General features: G+C 62.9%; 1 protein-coding gene across 2 annotated transcripts in view; it reads right to left on the reverse strand.

Moving 5' to 3' along the window:
- The window catches only part of SYT7 (synaptotagmin 7), a 28,505-nt gene extending 9,466 nt beyond the window's left edge, over positions 1–19,039 (reverse strand). The window contains exons 1-6 of one of the 2 annotated variants that reach the window (XM_082058396.1): positions 18,905–19,039; positions 8,685–8,788; positions 6,456–6,535; positions 4,836–4,967; positions 4,104–4,322; positions 1,148–1,510 (exon numbers count right to left, since the gene is read on the reverse strand). In XM_082058396.1, coding sequence (XP_081914522.1) covers positions 1,148–1,510; positions 4,104–4,322; positions 4,836–4,967; positions 6,456–6,535; positions 8,685–8,788; positions 18,905–18,935 — 929 coding nt within the window. In that variant the 5' untranslated portion in view covers positions 18,936–19,039. The remainder of the gene's footprint in view (positions 1–1,147; positions 1,511–4,103; positions 4,323–4,835; positions 4,968–6,455; positions 6,536–8,684; positions 8,789–18,904) is intronic. The other variant, XM_082058397.1, reaches the window with a different exon arrangement.
- Between the last annotated feature and the right edge of the window lie 6,952 nt (positions 19,040–25,991).

The following is a 25,991-nucleotide window of genomic DNA, read 5'->3' on the forward strand; positions in this document are numbered from 1 at the left end:
CAGCTCTGCGGAGGAGTGACAATGTCATGTGCCGAGGGACAAGGGACTCAGATCAGTCCTCGGCGTTTGAGGTTTGCAAGGCAGTGCTGATATGGAGATGGGGTTAAGCCAGATTAAAGATCACACGGGCGGAAAGCAGCCTGACAGGCAGCGATACGGGGACAGTCACCCTGTTGGCAAAGCTGCCCCCCCCTCCTCCTCCTTGGGACAATGTCACTCCTTGGGGACCATGCCAGTGGCCATCCCATGGGCTGGGACATCCCTGCACTCCCTGGGGACCAAAGGGAGCACCCACAGCAGCTGGTGATCTGCAGCAAAGCTGTGGGGCAAAGCCAGTTGGGGGGAGCACGGGAGACCCTTCTGGGGCTTGGGAGCCACCCCTGTGCCCCATGATGGGGCTACTCTAGGGGACCTGGCTCTTCCCGCTGGTGACATTGCCCCGAGGTGGTGCCAGCTGAGCAGCTGTGCTGGGGTGAACAATGGAGAGAGCGACGGAGAGAGCAAAGGAGCCATGGAGAGAGCAAGTGAAGTAAAGGGAGGTAGAGAGAGCGATGGAGAGAGTGATGGAAAGAACAAAGGAGTAAGCAAAAGAGCAGGTGAAGGAAAGAGAGATGGAGAGAGTGATCGAGAGAGCAGAGAGCGATGGAGAGAGCAGAGGAGTGAGCAAAGGAGCAAGTGAAGGAGAGAAAGATGGAGAGAGCAGAGAGCAATGGAGAGAGAGACAGAGAGAGCAGAGAGTGATGGAGAGAGAGATGGAGAGAGCAGACAGTGATGGAGAGAGCAGAAGAGAGAGCAGAGGAGAAAGCAAAGGAGCAAGTGAAGGAGAGAGATGGAGAGAGCAGAGAGGGATGGAGAGAGGGATGGAGAGAGGAATGGAGAGAGCAGAGAGGGATGGAGAGAGGGATGGAGAGAGCAGAGGAGCAAGAGAAGGAGCAAGTGAAGGAGAGAGAGATGGAGAGAGCAGAGAGCAATGGAGAGATGGAGAGAACAGAGTGTGATGGAGAGAGGGATGGAGAGAACAGAGAGTGATGGAGAGAGCAGAGGAACGAGAGAAGGAGCAAGTGAAAGGAGAGAGAGATGGAGAGAGTGATGGAGAGAGCAGAGAGCAATGGAGCAAGCGATGGAGAAGGAGCGAGCGCAGACTTACAAGAAGGACTTCATGTCCAAGCCGCGGTTGCGGATCTGCCCCACCACGTGGTCCCAGCTGCCGGGATTGGAACGGCTCCGGCCGCCAGCCATCCGCTGTTTGGAGCCGGCGGCGATGCCCTGCCGCCCCGGAGCACCGCGGGAGCCCCGCGGGTTGCCGGTGCCGGTGGAGGAGCCGCTGTGGGCTTGGAGATGCCCCAAGCTTTGGCTGGTAGTGGGTTGGCTGTGGTTGGCGCGCTGGTTGAGGGGTTGCTGGAGACTTTGCTGGCGCATGAGCGTGCGGGGCCTCTGGCATTTGGGGTCGCCTGCTGAGGTGGGGATATACTCAAGGGTAGTGGCTGTGGACAAGGTGGAGTCCTCGAAACTTAGGGAGAGGAAGGGCAGAGGAGAGGAGAGAAAGGAGAAGAAGGTGAAGGGGGAAAATTGGAGGAAGGAAAAGAAAAGAGTTAGAGAGAAGATGCCCCAGCGCAGGGAACGCTCCGGCAAGGGCCAGCGGGTGCAGCGACCGGTTCCTCTGCCTCTCGGCCCCGCTTTGGTCTCGCCGCCAACGCGGGGGTCTCGTGTCGCCGCCATCTCGCCGGGGGGGCTGTCGGGGCTGCCGGGGGGTTCGGCACCGGCTGGGTGCCCTCCCGCTCCTGCCGTGCAGCCGGTGCCTTCCCAGCACGCCGTCCGCCCTCGTTTGCCAGCTAATTAGGCTGCTGCGTGACGGTGAATCCCCCGGCGCCCGCTCACGTGCTGCCAGCCAGCCCGTCCCGTCCCCGTCCCTCCCAGCCCAGCACCGTTGGGTCTCAGCATCCCCCGGCGTGCAGGACGGTGTCGTCGGGGGGTCCCGCAGCCACGGGGGTGCCGAGCACCCCGCGGTTGTGCCATGCCACCAAGCTGGGTGTCCCCAGGGCCAAGCCAGCAGAGAGGGACCCCAATGCTGGGGGGGTCTGGTCATGCACCAGTCCCCCCCCCAGTCATGGGATGGGGACACAGAAAAGCCAAAATTCCTTCATTTCTGGCAGAGAGCGAAGAGCAGGCGAGATGCCGGCAGGGGACGCGGCGGTGGCCCATGCACCAGCCCCGCGCCAGGGTGGCAGGACATGCGCGGCGCAGCCCATGCTGCCTGCAAAGCTCCTGGCCACAAGCCCAGGGGTCCAGCCAGCCTTGGGGGTCCCCAATGGACAAGGACAAGGTCCCCACGGGCTGGGGAGTCACCTCCAGCAGCGGCCACCGATGTCACCCTTGGCTGAAAATGCGCGGCCAAGCTGTGCCGTCGTGCATTGCCAGCAGTGGGGGGACAGAGAGGGAGGGGGGGGAAGGATAAATAGCTTGAAAAAAAAATAAAGAGGTGAAGAAAGAGCAGAAGGTGAGAGAAAGAGAGAGAGGAGGGAGGGAGGTTGAGAGGAGTGGGGACGGGTCTGGCCCCACAGCCGGGGCTGGAGGCACCTGGGGGCACAGCCCCCCCCCGCGCCTGCCGCCGACCTCCTTTCACTTCCCCGTCACATCCGAAATTAGTTTCATTTACAACCTCTCAGTCACAGGAAACTAAATCTGGCTCCTCTCGGCCCGGCGCCAGCTGGAGACGCCGGCTCCTGCCAGCACCGTGCCAGGCGGCAGCGCGCCCTGCCCGTGCGCCCTGCCTGCGTTCCCTGCCCGTGTGCCCTGCCTGCGTTCCCTGCCCGTGCGCCCTGCCTGCGTTCCCTGCCTGCGTTCCCTGCCCCTGTGCCCTGCCTGAGTTCCCTGCCTGCACATGCTGCCTGCAGCCGAACCCCCCCAAACCCAAAGGCTCTGTGCCACATCGCTGCTGCAGCAGGATGCTCCACCAGCGGCACCCTCGTCCCCTTAACCCTGCCCTGACCGCCTGCACCAGCACAGCAACAGACGCCTGTGCACCCGTCTGTCCCTCTCCCAGCCCTGCCAGGCTCTGGAGCCACCTGCTGGGATGGCAGAGCCCGTCCCCACGCCAGCACCGCTGTGAGCCGGTGGCAACAGTGGCACCGAACGGCGCGTGTCCGTGGCTCTCGGCATCTGTGCGATGCCTTTCAATCCCCAGCCTTGGCACATCCCGCGGAGCAGCGCGGGATCCCGGTGGGTTTGGGGAGGGATGAAGGCTGCACGGATCCCCCCTCTTCCTTGCCTCTCCCTCTCGCCTCCCCACACACCAGCATCACGCCAAACGGGTGGCTGTGGCTCCAAATGAGGCTGAACACCCATTTTTGGGGCTCCAGGATTCAACTGAGGTGGCAGGACTGGCCCTTCTCTTTTGGGAAGGTTTTTCTCCCCACCGACAAGGCTGGAAGAAGTGGCAGGGATGGGGCGCGCCAGCAGCTTTGCCATCGTTACCGACCTTTCCAAAGGCACTGGAGCCACTGCCGGGACCCGCCGGCTGCTCAGCCGGTACCACGGTAGTGGAGAAACTGGCGCAGAGACTGGGACCATAGGACGGAGCCCACAGCCAGATAAATAAATCATTGTCATCTCCCCAGCAGAGCTATGGTCTCTTCCAGCAGCGGAGGGTCTCACCGAGACCCCCACCCAGCCGCAAGCTCTGCAGAATGTGCCAAACCCCTGGATTTCCCCTAAATTTGTTAAACCGACAATTTTCCCCAACTCTCCCTGGCATCAGGTGGTGGAGCTGCACGCGCGGTGCCAGGTGTCAGTGGTCAGCACAGAGGGACATCCCAGGGACATGGGGACAAAGGACAGCAGCTCCTGCCTTTGGGGCATCACCACCATGGTGCCCCTGCAGCACCCAGCAAAGCCACCCAAAGTGCCAGGGACAGCACCCAAGGGTGCTCCTCCTGCCCGGAGGGGGCTTGAGCTCTGCTCCCCCCAAGCCAAAACGCCGCCGGAGCCCTGGGCGTCCCCTCGGCACGGTGGCCCCGGGGGATCTCTCGGTGGCCTGTGCCGGGACGGCGATGCCGGGATGGCGATGCCGGGATGGCGCTGCCGGGCCGTGCGTGCTCACTCACTTGGACAGGCTGAGTTTCCCTGCGGCCAAGTGACTCTGCACCGTGTGCCAGCGGCCTCGCGCCGCCTTCCCCGCGCCGGGCTCGCTGTGGGCAGAGACGCTGCTCCTCAGGCCGTCCTCGCCGAGCCGCTGCTTCTCCCCGGGGCGGGCGGCGTCGTGGTCCCCCGCCAACCCCGCGGCGGCCGACGCCGTCAGCTTGGCCCCTGATAACAGAGAGCCACTGGGACGGGTGGGCGGCCAGACCCCCCCAGACAGACACGAACCAGCCGGACGGACAGACGGATGTGGTGGTTTTGGGTGGGGGGGGGTGGGGGTGGGCAGACAGACAAGAGATGGACAGACAGACAGAGAGAGAAAGAGAGATATCAGCACTGCAAAAGAAAAAAAAAAAGGGGGATCCTGGCTGGGGACGGGGGGCAACCATCCAAAATAAAAGTGGGGAGGAGGATGGGGGTCGGGGTCCCGCTTGCCGGCAGCCCGGCCCCAGGGGGGGACCTGTCCCCGCGCCGAGGGGGTGTCCCCAACGCGCAACCCCGTCCTGTGCCACCGCGGGTTTGGGGGGGACCCGTCGCCCCTGGGGGGATGGGGAAGGAGGGGTTGCTCGTCTCCATGGGGCTGCCCATGGGGGGGGTGCGGGGAGCCCGGGAGGAGGAAGAGGAGGAGGAGGAGGAAGGCGAGTGGGTGCTGCCCAAATACTCACTACACGGAGCAAACCCGGTAAGGAGAGACTCACTTGAGGGAAAGCCGGGGGTCACCGTACGGGGCGTAAGGTGAAATGTTTAGAATAAACTCCTTGGGAGGGTAGGAGCTCCATTTCTGCTGCACTGTGTTGTCATTGTTATTCCAAAAGTCTCTGTCTAGATCGCTACAGCGGCCGCAGACCAGGGAGAAAGAAAACAAAAGGGAAAATACAAGAGAGAAAAGCTGAATTCCTGCGAGAAGGGGAGGGAAAAGAACACCAGCCCCTCCGCCCCCGGAGCGCCGGGATCCTGCGGAGAGAGACGGGGAGCACAGCCGCCCACCCCGGGACACCGACACACAGACAGACGGACAGACGGACGGAGCAGGGCAGAGCTGCGGAGAGACAGGAGCTGGCTGGGGAGGAGAGAAGGATGGGGGGTTAGAAAGGTGCCGGCGAGCGCCGTGTCCCGAGCACGCGTGTCCATGCGTCCCCGGCATGTGTGTCTGTGTGTCCCCGGCACGTGTGTCTGTGTGTCCCCGGCACATGTGTCCGTGTGTCCTGGCCTCCTCGGCAGCCGGGTCCTGGAAGCGCAGGCTGCTCGGTTAACCGTGACGCTGCCGTTCACTGCAGACCCCACACTGAACCAGCCCCAGTGCTGCCACCGAGCCTGAGCGCCCCCAGCTCTGGCGAGTCCCCCGTCAGCTGTCAGGAGGGGACGTGTCCCCCTCTGGTCCCTGGTGTGGCCAGGAGCAGCTGTGCCCAGGTAGAGGGTGCCTGAGGTCACCCCAGACGCCTGCACCCCAATGACACCCTGGCAAAAAGGTGGCACCCAAGGAGTAGATTTACAACAGCCTTACTCCAGGCAGGGGCTATTTCCCTCCTGGTTGTCCTGGCTCCTCCCAAGAGCCCTGTGGGTGCCAGGGGGTGCAGGGGGCAGAGCTGGCGCTGGGGGTGGCCAAGAGAGCCCCCCCACTGCCAACCCCCACCTTGCTCCCTGCTCAGCGCCCTGAGATGGGGCGCTCGTGCTCCTTTCCCCACTGCATCCCCAGTGCCCGTGGAGCAACCTGGGAGGGGGCTCCATCATCTCTGCATCCCTGGGGACACTGCATTGAGGTCCCCACGACTCCATCATCTCTGCATCCCTGGGGACACTGTGCTAAGGTCCCCATGGCTCCATCACCTCTGCATCCCTGGGGGCACCTGCATTGAGGTCGTCATGGCTCCATCACCTCAGCATCCTTGGGGACACCATGCTGAGGTCCCCATGGCTCCATCACCTTTGCATCCCTGGGGACACTGTGCTGAGGTCCCCATGGCTCCATCACCTCTGCATCCCTGGGGACACCCACATTGAGGTCCCCAGAGCTCCATCCCACCATGCTCACCGCTTGGTGGGTGAACCAGGAGAGACCCACCAGCTCTCCCAGTCTCCCACTGGGGCTGGGGGACCTGGGGACACCCCTGCACTGAGCAGGGGTCTCGGCGATGCTTTGGTACAATGGTGGGGACCACCCATCACTCAGTGTCCCCTCGCTGTCCCCAAACTCCCTCTGCCAGGGCTGGGCACAGCCCCTCCTCGCTGGGAGCAGAGGGACGGCCACCTGTGTCCCCAAGGAGGGACCTGGGACACCACAGCCCCCTGCCCCTCTCCCCCCCGACCCTGGCACCTACTTGATGGTTTTCTTTTCGCTGCGGCCTCGGCTGGAATCGGGGGTTCCCACCGTCTCCAGGGAAGTCTTGTACCGCTTACCCTGTGGAGAGGAGAGGGTCAGGGTCAGGGGACAGCAGGGACAGCAGGGACACCCCACTGCCCCTCCATCAGCTGGAGGGTTCGACCTGGATTTTGCCCTTTTCTCTTACAGCCTCCTGGTCACTGGGCTCCATCCCACCGACCCAGGCAGCAAAATTCTCCATGCTTCATCTCTGGGCACTCAAAACCAGTAAAGGCACTGGGGAGACACTGGCCTGGCCACCCTGGCTCCCAGGCACTGTCCCCAAGGGGCTGGAGGGCCAGGGGGGGCTTGTGCCCTGTGTCACCCCAAGGACAGAGCAGCAGCCACTGCCTGTGTACCCTTCCACCGCCTCACCGGGGAAGGAGCAGGTAATTTTAGGAATAATTGAACCTGAATTAATTGAGTTCACCTTCCCCACCGAACGGGAAGAGCTGCCATATGATAATGAAGCCAGCGCTGGCTCCTAATTGGGGCTTGTAATCAGGGCACTTCGCTGCCATTTCCGACACAGGTTCAGCCTGCTGCTCCCATCCAGGGCGGACAAGAGCGTAATTAAAGCCAATTAGCGAACAATTAGGAGCGAAGGCTGCTCCGTGCAGGTGTTGGGAGGCTGAGGTGGGATGGGAACAGCTGCCGGAGCAGGCGGGGGTTGTGGACCAGCCCTCCCAGCACCGCGGCACTGGGCCTGCCAGCATCCTCCTGCCCATGGAATGGGGGATTTCTGCCCACGGGCTAATCCTGCCAGGAGGCACAGCGATGCTCAGCCTCCTTGGATGCTCCTGGGATGATCCTGCCAAGAACTGCAGGGATGCTGGATCTCCTTGGATGCCCATGGGATGATCCTGGAGGGAGCTGCAGGGATGTTGGATCTCCCTGATGCCCATGGGATGATCCTGCCAGGAGGCACAGGGATGCTCAACCTCCTTGGATGCCCATGGGACGATCCTACAGGGAGCTGCAGGGATGCTGGATCTATTTGGATGCCCATGATCTGATCCTGCCAGGAGGCACAGGGATGCTCAAGCTCCTTGGATGCCCATGGGATGATCCTACAGGGAGCTGCAGGGATGCTGGATCTATTTGGATGCCCATGATCTGATCCTGCTGGGATGCACAGGGATGCTCAGCCTCCTTGGGGGCCTATGGGCTAATCCTCGAGGGAGCTGCAGGGATGTTCCACCTCCTTGGATGCCCCTGGGGTGATCCTGGATGGAGCTGCAGGGATGTTCAACCTCCCTGGATGCCCCTGGGGTGATCCTGCCCCAGGCACAGGGATGCTCAACCTCCCTGGATGTCCTTTGGCCATCCCGGAGGGACTCAGCCCCGAGCCCAGCACTGTCCCCAGCACGGGGATGGTGGGGACACGGTGGCAGCGGCTGCTGGCCCACGTTCCCGCAGCACTCGCCGACCTGGCGCTGCCACCTTTGGCTGCGGTTCCCCGCAGCTGTTCCAGCCCCATCGAGGGCCAGCTGGGATGTGTCTTTCCATTCCCAGCCTGAACACTTTCCCAGGCGATTTATACTGATTTGTTCCTCTGCCAGCTCTGTCCTTGGGCACAACCAGCCCTTCTCCTCCCCAGCGCTTAAACCGGTGCCACCGCCGGCGTCACTGGGGTGAGCATCTCCCGTGCGGGAAGAGCCGTCGCCATCGCAGCACTTGACCCAGATTTAAATCTGATGGAGAAGGAAAAGATGCTGGTGCTGGGATATTCCAGGAAGAGGAGGAAGGCTCTGAGGCTTGGGGAGGGATGCTGGATGTCCTGGGGGTGCTGGGGGACACAGCGGGTGGCTCCTGGCACGGCTGGGGACATCCTGGCCACCTTCCCGCAGGGCTTTGCCAGGCAGGAGTGTGCCCAGCAGGCCAGGGGCCAGATCGTTACTGCTTGTCGCAAATATATATATATATATATACCCTTATATATGTATTTGGAAACTTTCCTTTATGCTGCACAAACAGTTTGGCCCAAACATTTAATTATCGCATCTCCTAAAGAGCAAAATACAAGCTGCAGCCGGCACCCGCCGCAAACCGCCTCCGCCGGAGCCACACGCTCCACGGGGGCATCGTCCCCACCCAGTGGGACCCCCACCCATCACCAAGGTGGCCAGGACATGGTGTGTCACACTTGCTCCCCACCCCAGCGCCCGGTTGGGATGGGGACACTCACCAGTTTGCGCTGGCACCACTGGCAGATCCCGCAGAGGACGATGGTGACGCTAAGGCTGACGGTGATGATGGCTGAGACGAGGAGGACGTCGCGGGAGGGAGCTCCTGGTGGGGGACAGAGCAGAGCCACCGCTCGGCGAGGGGACAGGAGGGGGACAGCACGGGCACGTGCCTCCCCCTGCTCCCAATGGCCATCATGGCGCGTTTTGTGCTGCTTCCCCTTGCTCATCCCTTCCTCTCTCCCTTCCTCTTTGCCTTCCTAATGCTCTACCCTTCCCCTTCCCCATCATTTCCTAATGTCTATGTCTTCCCCATCCCTTTCCTATCCCTTCACCTTCTCCATGCTCTTCCCCTTCTCCATCCTCTTCCATTTTCCTTTCTCTTCCCCACCTCTTCCTCTTCCCCTTTTCCTTCACCATCCCATCCCCTTTCCTCTTTCCTTCCCCTTTGCCTTCCTAATGCCCATCCCTTCCCCATCCTTTCACGTTCTTCATTCTTTTCCTCTTTCTTTCCTCCTCCCCTTCCCCTTTCCCTTCCCCATCCCATCCTCTTCCCCTTTGCCTTCTTAATGCCCATCCCTTCCCAATGCCTATCCTTTCACCTTCTTCATCCTCTTCTCCTTCTCCATCCTCTTCTCCTTTTCCTTCTTCTTCCTCCTCACCTCTTCCTCTTCCCTTCCCCTTTGCCTTTCCCATCCCTTCACCTTCTCCACCTTCTTCACCTTTTCCTTCCTCTTCTCCTCTTCCTCTTCCCCTTCCCCACCACAGGGTTTCTGCCTCTTTGGCTCAGCCAAACCCCCACAAATTCATCCCAAAGGGCAGCGCAGGCGCTTGGTGGGGACAAGGGTTGCCAGGGACGGGGTCAGGCTGTCACCTCCTCTGCTCCTCCCCAACCTGGTCATGGGGACAACTTTGGGGACCCCAGAAGTGGGGGGACAACCCTGTGCTCCTCCAGCATCATGCCCACGGGCGCTGGGGATGGTGACGGGGCCAGTGAGAGGGGTGGCCCTGGGAGGATGGATATGGACCCGAAGTGGCTTGCGGGGGACCCAGCCCTGTCCCCTGGCAGCTGCCCCGTGGTGACATCCCTGCGGGGACCCTGTAGCCGTGCCCTGGGGACAGGCCACCATCCGTGCCACGGCCAGACCAGCCTGCCTCGGAAATGTACTGCAGTATCAATATTAAACAATAATCGTTAATAATTAATTCGCCCGCAGACCTTGTTATTGTAATGAAATTTGCCAGCGGCTCCGAGGCTGGGATGAGTCAGAGTGGCCCCGAGGCAGCCAAACTGGGGGCTCAGGTGTCCCCCCAGCACATGGCGGGGTCCCTCATGTCACCGTCACCCTGGTGTGCCAATAGGTAAAGTCACCCTAGGGTTTTTCGGGGGACAGGGCAGGGGGGTCGCAGCTCCTGGGCCACGGCAGCCCCCGGCAGCGGCACACGTGTTCCCTCCAGCCAAAAACCAGCGAGGGGGGGCCCCTCCAGCCATCGCTCCTCGTGACTGTGTATAAACCTCCCGTAGCAACTGTTGCCTAGGAGGGAATTTGGGACCAGCCCTTAATTTCAAACATTTATAAAGCCCAGCTCGAGAAGCTGCTGGGGGTGTAAAGCAGCCGCGTGAGGGGGGGCTGGTGTAGGACCCCAACCAGTTCAAGTTCGGCATGTAGATTAACTGGGCAAACTGGTGTGGCTGGGAATCGGGGTGAGCCCCCCCACAAACGCTGCCTCACCCCCCATGCTCCCCGCAGCCCTGATGCCTGCTTGGGGACACAGTGTCACACCAAAAGCAGGGTACCCTGCATAAGAGACGCTCATGCCAGCGGTGACAGTGACCCCAGCATCACCCCGTGACCCCGCTGGTGACACAGGGTCCCTGTGCACGGGGACATGTTCTTCCGCCCGTGCTGGCCATGTCCCCAGCGCTAGGGACACGCTGCTGACCCCCGGGGTTGCTGCTGCCCTCAGCGTGATTTAAATGACTTTTTTTTCCGGGCAATTAGCGCTGGTTAATTAGAGAAGCTGAGTGGAACGGAGCTCCTGGCTTGTCCCCAGTATACCATGCTGCTTGACGGGGGGAGAGGGTCCCCATGCTGGGAGAGAGGGTCCTGGTGCAAGACGCCCTCCTCGGAGTGGGCACCTTTGTACGGGGGACCAAGTCACCCCCTGCATCCTTCCAAGCCCCCCTGTGCAAACAGCCCCCCAAGTCTTCGGGAAAGCGGCCAGCGGCGGTGACAGCAGCGTGCCACTGTGTGCCCGAGACCCCTAAGCCACCGCGGGATTAGCCGCGAGGGAAACACTTCAAAACCTGATCCGAGCACAAGCGGGAGGCGCAGGAATCCGGGCGGGAGGATTATTCTGCTGTCAGCAGCGGGAAAAGCCGCAGATCCTGCAGGATCGGAGCAAGGAGCTCACGGCGAGGAGCTGGCGGCCAGAACTGCTGATGCCGACGGATTCGGCACGTGGCGGAGCGCTGGCACCGTGCCGGGCTGGGGGCTGGGGTGGTGGAAGGGCCAGGTGTCCCTGTGTGGGCAGCCCAGCCTGGGGACACCCCGTGGTGCCCCAGCCAGTTGCCACCTCTTCCTGGCCTTGGGCATCATGCTGGTGGCTCTGGGCACCTTGGTGGCCCTGTGCATCCCAGTGGCTTTGTGCACCTCGGTGGTTTTGTGTATCCTGGTGGCTTTGTGCATCCTGGTGGCTTTGCTCATCTCAGTGGCTCTGGGCACATCTTGGTGGCTTTGTTCAGCTTGGCAACTTTGCACATCTTGGTGGTTTTGGGCACATCCTGATGGCTTTCTGCATCTCAGTAGCTTTGCTCATCTTGGTGGCTTTGTGCCTCTTAGTGGCTTTGCTCATCTCAGTGTCTCTGGGCACGTCTTGGTGGCTTTGTGCATCTCAGTGGCTTTGTGCATCTCAGTGGCTTTGGGCACATCTTGGTGGCTTTGTGCATCTCAGTGGCTTTGTGCATCTCAGAGGCTTCACACATCTCAGTGGCTTTGGGCACATCTTGGTGGCTTTGAGCACACGTTGGTGGCTTTGCACATCTTTGTGGCTTTGTGCATCTGGGTGGCTTTGTGCATCTCAGTGGTTTTGGGCACATCTGGGTGGCTTTGTGTTCCTCAGTGGCTCTGTGCACACCCAGCTCTCCAGGTAAGACATCACTTGAGCCCGGTACAGCAAGATCCTCCTGCTCGGGGGCAGCTACACCCCCTTCCCACCCAGTTGCCTCAACTGGGGTCCCAGGGCCATATTTTTGGGTGCAAAGCCCCAAAATGCCCAGTTGGGGGTGGGTACAGCACCTCCCCTGAGCTTCTCGCTCTTCCAGCCCCACCTCCCTGAGCATCCTCACCCAGCGGCGAGACCCATCGATGCAAAATACCCTGGCGGGGGGGAACGAAATCAAAGCTTTGCAGAGCCCCCCCAGCCCCCGCCGCCCACCGCGCTCTCTGGAAGCGCCGATGGAAGCCGCTCCCCGTGCCAAGCCGCCTGCCGGCGCCGAGCGAGCGCCCGGCGTGCCAACCCGCGCCAAACCGGCGGAAACGCGTCTGCGCCCGCCGAGGGGGGAGCGGGAGAAGGTGCCAAGTGAGCGGCGCTTCCCCCCTCCGTAACCACCAGATTTTGTCACCGCGAGCCGCCGAGGGAGGTGACGCAGAGCCCAAATGGGGATGATGGTGCTGGGGAGGGGGTTGGAGGGTGGGTGGGGGCCCGATCCTGCCCCGTGTGACACCGGTACGTCCCCTCACATGGGGGGGTGCTGTGACATGGCCGCGTCGCCACCCCAGGGGCTTCCCAGATGCCGTTTGCCTGGCGCCAGGGCCGTTAATTCCTCCTCTTCTCGTCCTCCCACTCATTTGCTAGATATTTCCCAAACCCTCTTATTTTTAGGTTGCAGCTGAAAAGCTGTGAATTTGCAGCTTCTCGCGCTCCTGTGCAGGATCCCGGGGCGCAGCGCGGGCGGGAGCGGGGCAGGAGCACGGCCAGCAGGGCAGGCAGATGTCCCCGTGTCCCCAGCGCTGGCAGAGGGACAGGAGCCGGGCATGGGGGAGATACCAGGATGCAAAAGCTCGGAGAGGGGGTCGGGGTCTCGCCGCCATCCCTGCGAACAACCCGCCGGGTGTTTCAGGGCTGCGCTGAGCCGGGTTTGGTGTGCTGTGAGGTGGAACGGGGTGGCCGCAGAGCTGAGACGGCTGGTTCTGCTGGTGCCACCTGTCCAGGGGTGTCTTGGCAGGGGACATGGGGCGCCCCATGGCCACCCCACTGCTCCTGGCCAGTGTCCCACCACTGGATGCGTCTCAGGAGACAGGAGCCACAGCTCAGCACCCCAGGCATGCCCGGGGCGAGAGGGAAGGGAACGGGCGTCTGTTCTCCATCTGTGCATCTGTCTGTTTCTCCGTGCGTCCCCCTCTCCAACACATCCATCAATCTTTCCATCCATCCATCCATCCATCCCTCGTACACATCTGCTTTCTCCATCCCGCCATCTGTCCATCCCCCGGAGCTGTCAATCTGTCTGTCTCTGCCTCCCCCACGCCGAGCCGCCTGCCCCGGGGGCTTTGCCTCCGGACTGTCACCAGGCACCGGGCGAGGAGCACCCTGTGCAGGCTCCTGTCCCCAGCACCCATGTGCCCGGTGCCACGGTGACACCAAGACACCCAGACCCAGCAAAAACACTGCGTCGAGGACAGCAGCACCCTCCCAAAACCGGGGCAGCGGGTGCAGCCAGACATCCCCTGTCCCAAACCACCACCATCCACCAACCCATCCTCTGAGGGGCAGAACGAGAAACCTGCGGGATGGAGGATGCGATGGGCTGTTAAAAGCACCAGGTCCCTTGTGCACCTATGTTTCATTTCACATTGCTGCTTGCGGTTTGGGAATGGCACTGGGGTTGTGCATCACCACATCGCCCTCCCCGCAGCCGGTGGGCACCGCGGCGGCTGGTTCACCCTCCTGCCACGAGCCGTAGCCACTGGGAACGGCTCAGCCCATGATTCCCCAGAGCAATCAGCCCCGAATCCCAGCGAGAGAATGCTCAGGGCACCCGGCGCCTCGCCGAGTCCCCAGCCCACGGCATCCCCTGCCCGTGCTCCCCAGCTGCCCGCACGCCGCAGCCGCTGCCCTGCTCCCGTATGCAACCGGCGTGCGGGATGCACGACAGGTTCACGTGCCGCTCAGCCAAGCCGCAAGGCCCCGGGTGACACACACACCCGCGGCTGTCACCCTCCCCGCGGCAGAGCAGACCCCTCGGGGCCATCGCCCGTCCCCGCGCCGGGGTGGCCGCGCGCAGGAACCGGCAGCGGAGGGAGAATTTGGCTCCTTCCCCTGGTGCTGGGCTATTTTTGGCTGAGGATTTCCGGAGAGACGCGTGTGGTTTCTCTGCCTAATCGTCCCCATCGCATCGCTCCTCCCGAGGAGCACCCGGACCCCCCGAGGGCTTTCTGCCCCCACCCCCCTGTGCCCAAGTCCTGTTGGTTTTCCATTTGCCCTCCCCATTCCAAACCACGCTCCCGACGCCGCTGTAACACCCCTCGTCCCCCGGCAAGGCAGGCTTCTGCTCCCGGGCATCGCTGCCCCAAAACACAACTCCTGGTCATGCCTGGCCCCCCCAAGCCCCCGGGTATCGCCCCCCACGCCAGTGGCAGCTCCAGCCCCATGTCACCCGGCGCAGGAGCCTCTCCCGGTGGCAGCGGCAGGAGCTGGCCGGGCTCTCACGCCGAGCGGCATTGCCAGCTCTCGCGCCGCCACCACCACTTAGCCTCTCGCCCCAGGGCCCTCCATCATTCCCGGCCACCTCGGGTGACAGCGGGAGAGAGGGTGGCAGAAAGCCAGATGCTCCGGGCGGGGGACAGGAGCCAGCAGGCTCCCTGCGCTGTACCCAGCCCCATGAGCCCCAAATTGCTTCCCCAGCTCCCTCACCCCCCTGGGTAGTGTCCCCTGGCCACAGCCACCCAGGACCCATGCCGACATTGAGCTTTGTGGCCAGGAAAGCCACCACGGGGACAGGAACCCCACAGAGAGCTCAGTGCTGGGGGGATGCTCAGCATCAGCACCCAAAGCGGGGGGAGGAAGAGGAGGGCTGGAGGAGGAAGATGGAGAAAGGCAGCTGGGAGGGGAGGAGAGAGGAGGCAGACGAGGGGAATAAAGGGCTAAGGAAGGCCCCAGATGGAGGACAGGGGACAGCTGGGACATGGAGCTGGTGGGAATCCTCCTGCAGACCCTGGTCCCTGGGCTGCATCCTCCAGTGACACCCACTGAGACCCCAGGGGAGCAGGGACAGTCACCCACTGCCCCCCTGCAGCCACCAGTGTCCCACAGCCCCATCCGGAGGGCACGGGCTGCTTGGAGCCCCCCAAACCACAGCTGCAGGGTTGTCCCCACAATGTCCCCCGGCTCGGGAGAAGGGCTGTCGCGCTGTGCCGTCCCTCCGGCTCCGGCAGCGCCATCGGCCGCTTCCCTTTCAAACCTCATTAACTCCCCCCAAGGTGACCCTCTCCCTTCTGCAGCAGGAGCTGCCTGGGGACATCAGGAGGGGACAGGGTGCTCGGGGGGCCCCAACCTCACCAGCCGGCACCCAGCACCCCTGGACCACCACCGGGCTGGCATCCACGGCGACACAGGACATGTCCCTTGGCACAACCCAGCCTGTCACCCCCTGAGCCCACCCCAGCCCCACACACAGCCCCAGCCCCCCATTCACAGCCCGTCCCCCCGCTCGACGCTTCGGCTGCTGTTCTGCCTTTGTGCACCGTCCCTGCGCCTCGGCCCCGCCGGCGGCTCTTCGAAAGCCCTTCCCCTGCTGAATCCATCCATAATAGATATTGTAGCCGAGCCCCCAGGGGCCGGGGGGGGCTGGCAGCGATATTATCTGCATCTGTCTTCGTTTCTCAGCTCCCCCCCCGCCCTTCCCCGACAGCCTGAAAAGCCGCGAGATCAGGCAGGGAAAAGCCGCCTCCGGCTCCTCTCCTGCTCCTTGGCGTTTGGGGAGGGGGATCAGGCAGATCCCCCCGCCTGGCTGTGTCCCCCCCAGCCCTGTCTTTGCTGTCCCTGGGCCACCGGGACATGTGTGTCACACGTCTGAGAGTGGGGTCCCCCTGGGCACGGGGATGCTGAAAATTTGGGAGGTGATGGGGGGAGAGCAAGAGCAGGCTGGACCCCAGCGGGGGAGCAGGAGAGACCCCGGGGGGGCTCAGCACCTGCACGGACGCCGCCCTGCCATGGGGGACAGAACGGAGCTGCCACGGGGGGACAGAAGCGCTGAGGGACGCAGGGACGGGCTGAGGCCACGAGGGATGCTCTGAGATGCAGCAGCAGCATCCCTGGGGCTTGAGTCTGGTGAACCCCAACCCTGAGCACGGCGGGGGTGCCCGGGGGGGCGGGAGCTGCCGGCACTGTCCCCGTGCCGTGCGGGACGCGTGGCTGCAGCAGGTGCCTGGCTCGCGGCGACACCGGCCAGCCCCGCACGCTGCCAACCCTCCGCTCTTTGTCTGCCATCCCCGGCTGTTGCGCTTCCCCCGCATCCTCCCCACCGCCCCCCGGACCCCCGCTCGCCCCCTAAGGGTATTTTGTCTCATTTTGAACCCAGCTCTTTGGCTTTTGTCCCAGCCCTTGAGGATCTGCTCCCAACACCGCGTCAGCGCGCAGACCTCTCCATTGCCCGCCCCGAGACAGCGCTGGGGGAAAACAAGCAGCCGCCTGGTTATTGATTCACCACCCTCCATCCATCGGGGCTGCCGCGGCGCGGGGCCGCTCGGCATCCTCCGGCCAAGTGGCAGCGACGGAGCCTGGGATGATGGGGACGTGGGGCAGGAGGGTCTGGGAGGATGGGGATGTGGGGCAGGGGGTCCAGAGATCCCCAACAGCTGTGTGATGCACTGAGGAGATGAAGCAGTCGGGGTGCAACTGTCTCTTTGGAGAGGGGACAGCTGGGGATGAATGGGGGGGTCTCATGCTGCAGCAGGGAGGAGGGAGATGCTGGTATCTCCCCCTGGAGCCAGCGTGGGTGGCATGGGGGACATTGTGCCTGTGGCACAGAGGGCACCTTTGTCTTCAGACCCAATCTCTGCTTCGCACTCGGCCACAGATCTCCCCACATGTCACGGGGACATGGGTCGCACAGGTGGTGGCCCCACCAGCGGCACAGCCCCCTGTGGCCCCCCAGCCAAGCCGCCCAGCAGGAGGGAGCTGCTTTGGGAAGCGCCTGCGCTCGGTCCCCATTTCCAACAGGCTCCCTCGGGCGTCCCCAGCCCCAGAACCAAACCTCCCACTCCCAGCATCATGTCTGAGCTCCACCTTGCCCCCCCCTTTTCCTGTGAACCAAAGTTTTCCAAATTTCCCCATAAGGTATCATCTCCCCCCATGAAACACAGCCGGTGCTGGGGGCCACAGCCACTGTCCCCTGCGTGGTGACACAGAGCAGGGGATGAGGCTGATGCTGAAGGAGACAGACAGGGGCTCAGAGGAGAATGGGAAGCGCTTCCCCAGGGATGTGGCATGGCAAACACCCGGCTCTTGCCAAACCCCGTGGGGGTGTGAGCCACCAGCACCCTCCCACCCTCCCAGCCACCACCGGTGGGGACAGACCTGCCACGCGCATGGCACAGCGGTGACACAGGAGGAGAAGCAGGGGCAGGGGAAAGGGGTGAATTCAGCAGATGGTGTCCCAGCACCAGCTGCCGGCACGGCCGTACGTGTCCCTGGCCTTGCCGTGTCACCCCACGGGCCCAGGTGCCATGGCACAGTGACTTGGGAAAACTCCCACGTGATGAAGACCCAGCAGCTGGGGACCGAGGGGTTTGGGGAGGGGGAGAAAGGGTGTCTGACCCCCAAACCCCAGCAGACTCTGCCTTTTAACCTTGCAGCCTGCCGAGCAGTGCCGGGTGGTTGGTGGTCCACCGAGTGCCAATGGTGATGGCTGGTGGAGACAAGGGGGAAAAGCAGGGGGCAAACACAAAATTTGGAGGGGAAATAATGCAGGGGCAAATCTCAGGCACCAGGAGGGAAGGGCAGCCCTGCCGGTGGGGACAGGCTGGCGTCCCCGCTCTGCCGCCAACCCGCCGGGTGACCTTGGGCCAAGCGGTCGGCGGTGCCGTGCCGCGCTCCTCTGCCCGCAGGACATCCCTGTGGGGTCTTGGGGACAGGGTGACATGGGACCGAGCTGCTCCTGGACTGCGGCGGGAGCACTCAGTCTCTGGGCAGGCGGAAACTTCACCTCGAGGGCAGCTTGTCTGGAGCTGCCAACTCCCGGGGTGGCACTGATGCTGTCACCTGCGGCGGGTGACAGCGTGTGGTCCCCAGCGCTGCCCCGACCTGCCGGCTCCCGCAGGCCTGGCGCTGCCCCAGCGACATGCACCACGGCGGTGCTCCCCGTGTCCCCGCCGGCACGTCCCCACGCCACCGCAGGACACATTGTCCTTCTGCCCTCCGGTGACCGTCCCCTGAGCCGCGGGACACAGCGGGTGACGGTTGCCAGGCCCCGGTGAGCCGCGTCGCACCGGCAGCATCCCTTCCCCTCCGCACCGGCTGCCGCCAGCCCTCACCAGGAGGCTTTACACCCAAAAATCTCGCCGGCAGCGTCCCAGATTCCTCGATACGGGGCCGAGCGATGCCTTCGGAGCATGAGCTCAGCAAATCCGCGCTGGTCAAAGCCCCTTCCCTGGTCGCCCACCCCGGTAGGCGCAGCGGGACAGTGCTGGGGACGGAGGCTTGGGGACCCCCGGAAGGATGAAGGGGGGGAGCAATGAGGAGGGGGGTGATGCGCTGCCCACTGGATGCTTGACTGGGTGCTGGCACCGAGCGGGGCTGGGGGGTCACCTCGGGGGCGGGGGGCTCGTCTGGAGGCTGGGGGTTGTCCGGGTCCGGGTGCAGCCCCGGGAGGGGGTGCTGGCCCCGCGGGCTGGGGTGTCCCCGGGCAGGGACTGTCCCCGAACAGCGGGCCGGGGCCACCGGGGCTCCAGCAGCTCTGCAGGGCGGTGACTCATTTGAAAGCGGCGGCGGTGACTTTTTCTCCCCAAACTACGGTAACTCCCGACCGGCCACAGCCGCAGCCGGGGAGGCGACGGGGAGAACCGGGCAGCGGCCCCGGGCCGGGGGGGCGGCGGCGCGGACCGGTCCCGCCGTTGGGGCCGCTCAGGGGACACCGTGCGGCGGCTCGCCCCGCTGTGTGCGTGTGTCCCCCGGTGTCCGTGTGTCCCCCCCGGTGCTCGGCGCCGCACGACGGGCTCACCTGCGCTGGCAGCCTCCGGGTGCAGGTACATGGTGGCGGGCGGCGGGGCGGCGGCTGCCCGGTTCGGCGGGGCTGTGGCTCATCAGACGGCGGCGGCGGAGGCGGCGGGCGGCGGCGGCGGGGCGGGCGCGGGGGCCGCGGGCGGCGGGGCGGCGGCGGGGACCCGCATGCGGCGGCGGCGGGGGCCGGCAGCCCCGCGAGCCCGTGCTGCCCGCCCGCTGCCTGCCTGCTGCCTGCTCCCTGCCTGCTGCCTGCCGGGTGTGTGTGTGTGTGCGTGTGTGTGCGTGTGTGTCTGTGCGCCCGATCGCGCATCCACTTGCTGCTCGCTGCTGGCGGGAAAGGAAACTGCAGCCACGGGGGAGGAAGGAGAGAGAGAAGGGGCCTGGGGGGGGGTCGGTGCTGGCTCGGCCCCACGCGGGGACACGCACGGCCCCGGAGGGGGACACACGCGGTGACACACCCGCAGTCCCGCTGACCCAGATGGGGACCACGCGCGCACACGGTGACAATCCCCGGGAGGCCCACGCGCACCCCAGGAGGCACCGCACACTCGTGGGGGGTGCCGCACCCCCGGGTCACCCCCTCCGGTGCCACCACACACGCCCCGATTCACCCCAGCAGGTTCCCGGTTGCCCCGCTCCTGCGAGATCCAGGCCGGGTTTTGCCGGTGCCGGGGCGCGGCGGCCGCCGCCGGGGCACTGCGGGCGCGGCGACCGCTGCGGGCGGTGGAAAACCCGGCACGGATTAGTGGAGCGGGTGCGAAGCGTGCGACTCGCTCCCGCTATCTCCCCCTCCCGCTCCCCGCAGCACGCAAAGGCAATTTCTGCCCCGGTTTTTATTGCGTCTTTGTCATTTGTTACAGAGACGCAGGCGAAGAGCAAACAAACGGGAGAGCTGCTCCGCCGGGGTGTGCAAACAGCGGGGCCTGCCAGGCACCAGCACCCCCAGCTTGTCCCCGGGGTGCTGGCCTGGGGGTCCCCGGGGTGGGACAGAGTGGGGCTGAGGAGGAGACGCCAGAACCTGGTACAGGAGGTGCCCGTAGACGGAGGGATCGGGCAGGGGAGGATTATGGCGGCTGGGGGGCTTTTCTGGGAGGACTGGGAGCTGTGGATGCTTCCTCCTTCTGCTGGGTGGGGGGGGCTCAGAGACCCACCCAGCACCAGGCGATGGACCTGGAACACTCACCTGGACGGTCCAGGGCTTGTGGGAACCTCGAGGGGCTCCTCGCAGGATGGAGGGGATCATGTGGAGGATCCCTGGAGTCATACTGGGCTGGGAAGAGCCAGAAAAACCACCTCCATGGACTAAACCTCGACTTTCCTTGCCCCCAGGCTGGGTTTCAGGCAGAGAATGAAGCAGAAAATATCCCCTTATAATAACTATAATACAGAAAAGCCTATGGAGGAGCCCCTGAACCAGCAAGGACTGGATTTGGGGATGGAGCTGGTCTGGGGGGCAAGCACAACCGTAGCACCGGGGGTTTCCCAGCAGCGAGGTGCCGGCACCCGGCACTGCCTGCTCCGGCAAAACTGGGGGTGATAAACCACCCAGTCTCGTGTGCCTGACTCACGCTGCGGGCTCCTCGTTGCCCATCCTGGCTCACTGCCCACAGTGGCACTTGCCATGGGGCCGGGGGCTTCTGGCAGCCCCTCGGCACGGGGCCAGCGCGGGGTGGGTGCCAGGGAAGCTGGCTGCCCGTGCGCAGGCGGCAGCCGGTGCGGCTCGCTGGGGAGCCACGTGCCAGGCAAACTTCTGCACGTACACCCAGGCGAAGCTCTTCCAGCGAGGGGGACGGGTGCCAGGCTGCTGCCAGCCCCCCAGGACCACAGGTGGGCTGGGGAGGGGGAGCAGCCCCCTGCCCCTCTCCGCTCAGGGGGTGGCAAAGCCTCTTTACAGGGACATGCATCTTTATTTTGGTTTTGGTTTTTCTTTTTCCCCTTTGTGGGAACCTTCTCATTAAACCCTTGGCACAAACCCTTGCTTTCACTCTTGCTTTTCTCCGCTCGCTTCCCACACACTCTTCAAGCAAGCTTTAAAATCCCCGTCCCCCCGCACGCACAGACATCCCGGCAGCACCGCAACCTCCCGCACCCACACTCCGCCGCCGCCCGCCGTCACTTCCACCGGGGCCAAGTGGGTGTAAAACACGCTGCTGACTCACGGCAGAGCCGGGCTCAGCGCCGCGCTCAGCACCACCCTGAGCCTCCGCCGCTGGCCACACTCGTGCCGTGGGGCCGGCACCTGGGGATGCATTTCCCTGCCCATCGGGCCACCACAGAGGGAGAAACTTGGCCAAAACCACAGCTTGCACAAAGTCGAGGAGGTGGGCGTGCCGGGAGATAAACCCCAAATCCCTGGGCAACCTGAGCTCCTGTTATCCCGAAGTTCTGAGTACCCAAATCCTTTGGCAACTGGACTCCTGGCATCCCACATCACTGGGTACCCCAAATCCCTGGGCAACGTGCCCCTGGGTACCCCAAGTCCCTGGGCAACTGGACCCCTGGCATCCCAAACCCCTAGGTACCCCAAATCCCTGGGCAACCTGAGATCCTGCCATCCTGAAGTCCTGGATACCCAAAATCCATTGGCAACTTGAGCCACTGGCATCCCAAATTCCTGGATACCCCAAATCCCTGGGCAACTGGATCCCCGGCATCCCAAACCCCTGGATACCACAACACCCTGGGCAACCATCCCAAAGTCCTGGGTACCCAAAGCCCTGGGCAACTGGACCCCTGGCATCCCAAACCCCTGAGTACCCCAGATCCCTGGTCAACTTGAACCCCTTGGGTATCCCGAATCCCTGGATATCCCAGATTCCTGGACAATTTGAGCCCCTGGAATCCCAGCCCTCTGCGTACTCCAAAGCCCTGGGCAACCCAAACCACAGCTCCCACATGGCCAGAACTCCACCAATTCAACCCAAATTTCTCCGGGAGGCGCTGGCAAAGGCAGGTTCCGCTGCCAAATTGCAGTTTTCAGTTCCCAGCCTCTTTGGCTTTCACACTGTTCAGAAAAGAGTCATTATGCTCCTTTCTTCTCTCTTTCGCTTTTATTTTGTCAATGGGGAGAAAATGGGTATTTCTTATTCTCCCTTCCCACTGAACGGGGAGAACCTTTTCTTTTTCTTTTCCCCTCGCTCAAGCCTTTTATACAAATTAATCTCTGGGCTGAGGCCAAGCCTGGGGAAATTTCATCTGAAAAAGATGAAATTTTCAGAGCCTAACGGGAGTAATTACAGGGGGTTAGAAAGCGAACTCTTTCGCAACTTTGACAAGAGCAGGCTGTGACCCGGCACTTGTTCCAGCTAATAAACATGCTAATGGCGCGGCAGCAGCAACGGGGCTCTCCCACCGCTCCGTCTTCCTCCCCGGCCGGTCCTCCTCGTCCTCGGAGGCGCAGCCCAGCGATGCGGTGCCGTGTTTGTCTTTCTGTGCAAACACAGAACCGGTTGGGCGGCTGAGCGGGGCCGGCGGCTGCCGAGCTCACGCGAGCCCCGGTGTGGCTCCAGGAGGATGCTCATCCCTGCCGTGAGTTGTTCCGATGTGTAAATAGACAAGCTCGGCAGGTCGTATATGAGCAAAGCGCCCAAACATGGGTTGTGGCTGCTCAGGACAGCTGGAAACCCACCCGAGCTGAGACCATCGGGTGACACGGGTCACCGTTCCCTTTGGCATGTGAATAATTGGCCCGGTGGCGACTGAGCGGCCTGGTGTACATTTTAATTATGGAGGGGCATCCGTCATGTGCCCCTCCCGCGGCACAGCTGCTCGGTGCCACGTTTGCCGTGGGCACAGCCATCGCCACGCCAGCGCAAAGACACAGCGCGGCCCTGCCTGCGGGTGGTGACACTGGTGCCCAAGGTGTGGTGGCTCTTCCAGAAGATGCGTCAGTGATTCCAAGGTCCTCAATCTTTAGGCTGAAGCCGTCAAGGCTCCGGATGGTGACCTGTGAGGCTCCGCTGGGATATTGCCCATCCAGCTCTCTGCTGGAGGAATTCAGCAAAGATTATTAAAATAACAAAAGAGACACAACCAGAAACATGAGTTATAATTAATGTGCAGCGCTGGAGATGCTGAGCCCTGGCTCAGCCCACGGCGAGCCCCGCTACCCCAGCCTGTACCCCGTATTCCTGCCCCAAAGTCCCTTTGGCCCTGGACGGGTAAATAAGGGAAGATCTGCAAGAGAGAAAAGCGCGAGTGGGAGCTCTGGTGTGGTGATGCGGGAGCCGGGATGGTGTTTGACGCCTCGGGGATGGGCAGCCCGGCTGCTGCTGCTGCGGGAGGGGGTGTAAAGTTGTAAAGCCCGAGGAAGATGGGGAAAGGCAGCAGGTGGAGGCTGAAGGTCACAGCTCGGACTTTGCCCACGGGAGCAGCTGCTCGGCAGGTGAGACGGGCGCCGGGGCTGCACCACGGGCTTGGGTTGGGTTCCTCCATGAGCCCGCGGCACCCGTGGGATGCAGGGACACCCTCGAGATGCAGCGGGACCCCGGGAACCTCTGTGGTGGGTTTCATCCAGGGATGCGTGAGCACTGCCCCCCAAAGCCCCACAGATGAGGTGGGTGGCTTGGGGCAGCTGCCACGAGTCCACACTTGTCCTTTTTGGCAGCACAGAACCGAAAACTGGGGTTTTCCCCTGTTCTTGCTGCACCCCGCTCATGTCAGGCAGTGTCTCCTCTCGTTTGAGATGCTATTAAATAAAGGGATAAACAATTGCTGGAGGACTCAGCTTGAAACGAAGGACGTGTGGTCACCCATCGCCTCTCAGCTCTGCACCAGGGGCTGCTGAAAGCCCTGCCCAACGCCAGCACCCACCTGGGGACAGGGGACAAGGGGCAGGGAACCGGGGGAGCGATGTGGCAGCTGCCAGCAGCCATCACCCGAGGAGGGAGTTTGTTTTTCCAGCCCTGGGTTTGGGATCAGGTTTCGATCGATGAAGAAGCGCTCGCTCCGGCCCCACTGCCCTGACTCAGCAGGTCCCCTCTGTCCGGTGGCCATCGGGGCTGGGCCACCACCGCCGGGTCCCCGAGTCCCTGGGGGTGGCCACAGCGCCTCCAGGTGCTCAGCGGCAGGGCTGGCACCGGCTGGGTCCCCTGCGAGGGGTTTGGGGTGACATCTGCTCCCGCCACCCCGATGCTGTCCCCAGGGCAGCTGGGAACGGTGACAGCGGAGGTGACAGCGGGGGTGTCTGCGGTGGCCGTGCCAGGCTCAGAACACAACCTGGGAGCGGTTTGCAGCATCATCAAGCTCACTTTTCCCTTTTCCCCCACCAAAGCCTGCTGAACCCCCATTTTCCTCCCTCAGAACCCTTTGGGGCTGGTCTCAGGGCATCTTTTTTTTATGAGCGCTGGAAGGCGCTGACGGTCGATGGCCAGGGAAGAAGATGCTCCACAACCACTGCCCTTTCTGCCTGCCCCAAAGTGCTCCTGCGATGCCAACGTGGGCCTGAGAGCTCGTGCTGCATCCAAAACAAAAGCTCTATGCGTCCCCGCATTCTTATAAAATGCGGTACACGGCTCCGTAATGAACACTGACCTCTATTAGGCATGCTATTAGTCTCATCAGGAGTTCCTAAAGTACATTGCTGGGGTTTTTATTTCATTTTTTTTCGGTGGGTAGAAAGGCAGGCGGGTTCTGCCGAGTAACCGTACAATTAGGAATCAATCATCCCCGCGACTGCAGGAGCTGATGGAGCGGAGCCGCTGGGGACGGCCGGGGGTGACGATGCGCAATTTCCATGGCACGGCTGCAAGGGCCGGAGCGAGGGCGCGGGGGACCCGGAAAAATCTGATAGAGAGGTAAAATCTGCCTGAAAACCCGAGGGAGATATCAAAGAGCCGGAGAAAGAAATTGCTGTTACGCTCATCGCCCCAACTCGCAGCAGCTCCCCGCCACGGCTGGGTGTCCCTGTGTGGCCACATGGGTCTTGCTGCCTCCCCTGGACATGTTTGGGGGTGAATCCTCCCTCCAAAGCCTCAGGGATGTTCCAGCAGTGCCACCGAACCCTTGCTTTGCCCCGGTATTAAACAAAACTCCTCTTAAGGCAGCAGCAGGGTGGGCAGAAGCAGCCTGGAGAAGAAAAAGCTGCAGGGAAGAGCGAGCTCTGGAGAATCATAGAATCATTCTGCTTGGAAGAGACCCTCAAAATCATCGAGGATCCACTAACCGAGAAGACCAGGCTCTGGAGAAGACCCTGTCTGGCAAGACCAGAGTCACAGGGGTGGGATAGTCTTGGCTTCGCAGTCCCCATGCTGGATTAGGGGCTGTTGGGTGTCCCCAAAGGGTCTGGCTCAGCAGAGCGGGGACCAGCCTGTCCCCAAAGCTGCAAAAAGGACTCATGGAAAAGCCATGAGGTGGGAACATGGTGGGGAAAATGTGCGGGAAACTCCTGGCAAGGCAGAGCACGGGGCAGGGGTGATGGAGCTTTAAACCAAACACCTCTGTTCTGCTGCTGGTGTGGGAGCAAAGGCCAGGCCAGGCGGGTGTCCCGGCTCAGGAGAATCCTCCAGCCCCTGCCTGTGATGGATCCAGAAATCCAGACCCCTGGGGCAGGGGAAAGGGGAACAGGGAGGACAAAGGGAGAAAAAGCGGGAAATCAGCTTTGCCATCCCGCCCTGGCAAAAAATACCCATTTGCGGAGGAGCGGACTCGCTAATGCGAGCGCTTAGGAGAAACGTTTCTAATAGCCGGTGAGCAAAAGGGTTTATTAAGAACAGGTTGTGCCAAACCCCTCTAATAGCCTCATTAAACATCATCGGCGATGGAGGAGAGACGGGAGCGCAGGGCACGGCAGACCAGAGTGCCCCAGGGCCAGGGGGATGCCAGCAGCCCTGCGGGGATTTGGCAGCACCAAAATTTGCCAGCGGCATCCAAAGTGGCTGCAGGGAGAGGAGACAACCTGGAGGGGATGGATGTGGTCACGGAGAGGAGCTGGTGGCCTTGTCCCTCCATGGTTGAAGGCACTGGCAGAGGCAACCAGCGCTGTGCCAGGCATGGGACCAGTCCCTGCCAGTGGCCCCGGGGACAAGGAGGAGGGGACGGTGGCTTTGCACGGCAGCTGAGCAGTCCCTGAGCGGAGATAACTGGTA

Source organism: Streptopelia decaocto (assembly GCF_964273445.1).
Source record: "Streptopelia decaocto genome assembly, chromosome: 7".
In the NCBI taxonomy this organism is placed as follows: Eukaryota; Metazoa; Chordata; class Aves; order Columbiformes; family Columbidae; genus Streptopelia; species Streptopelia decaocto.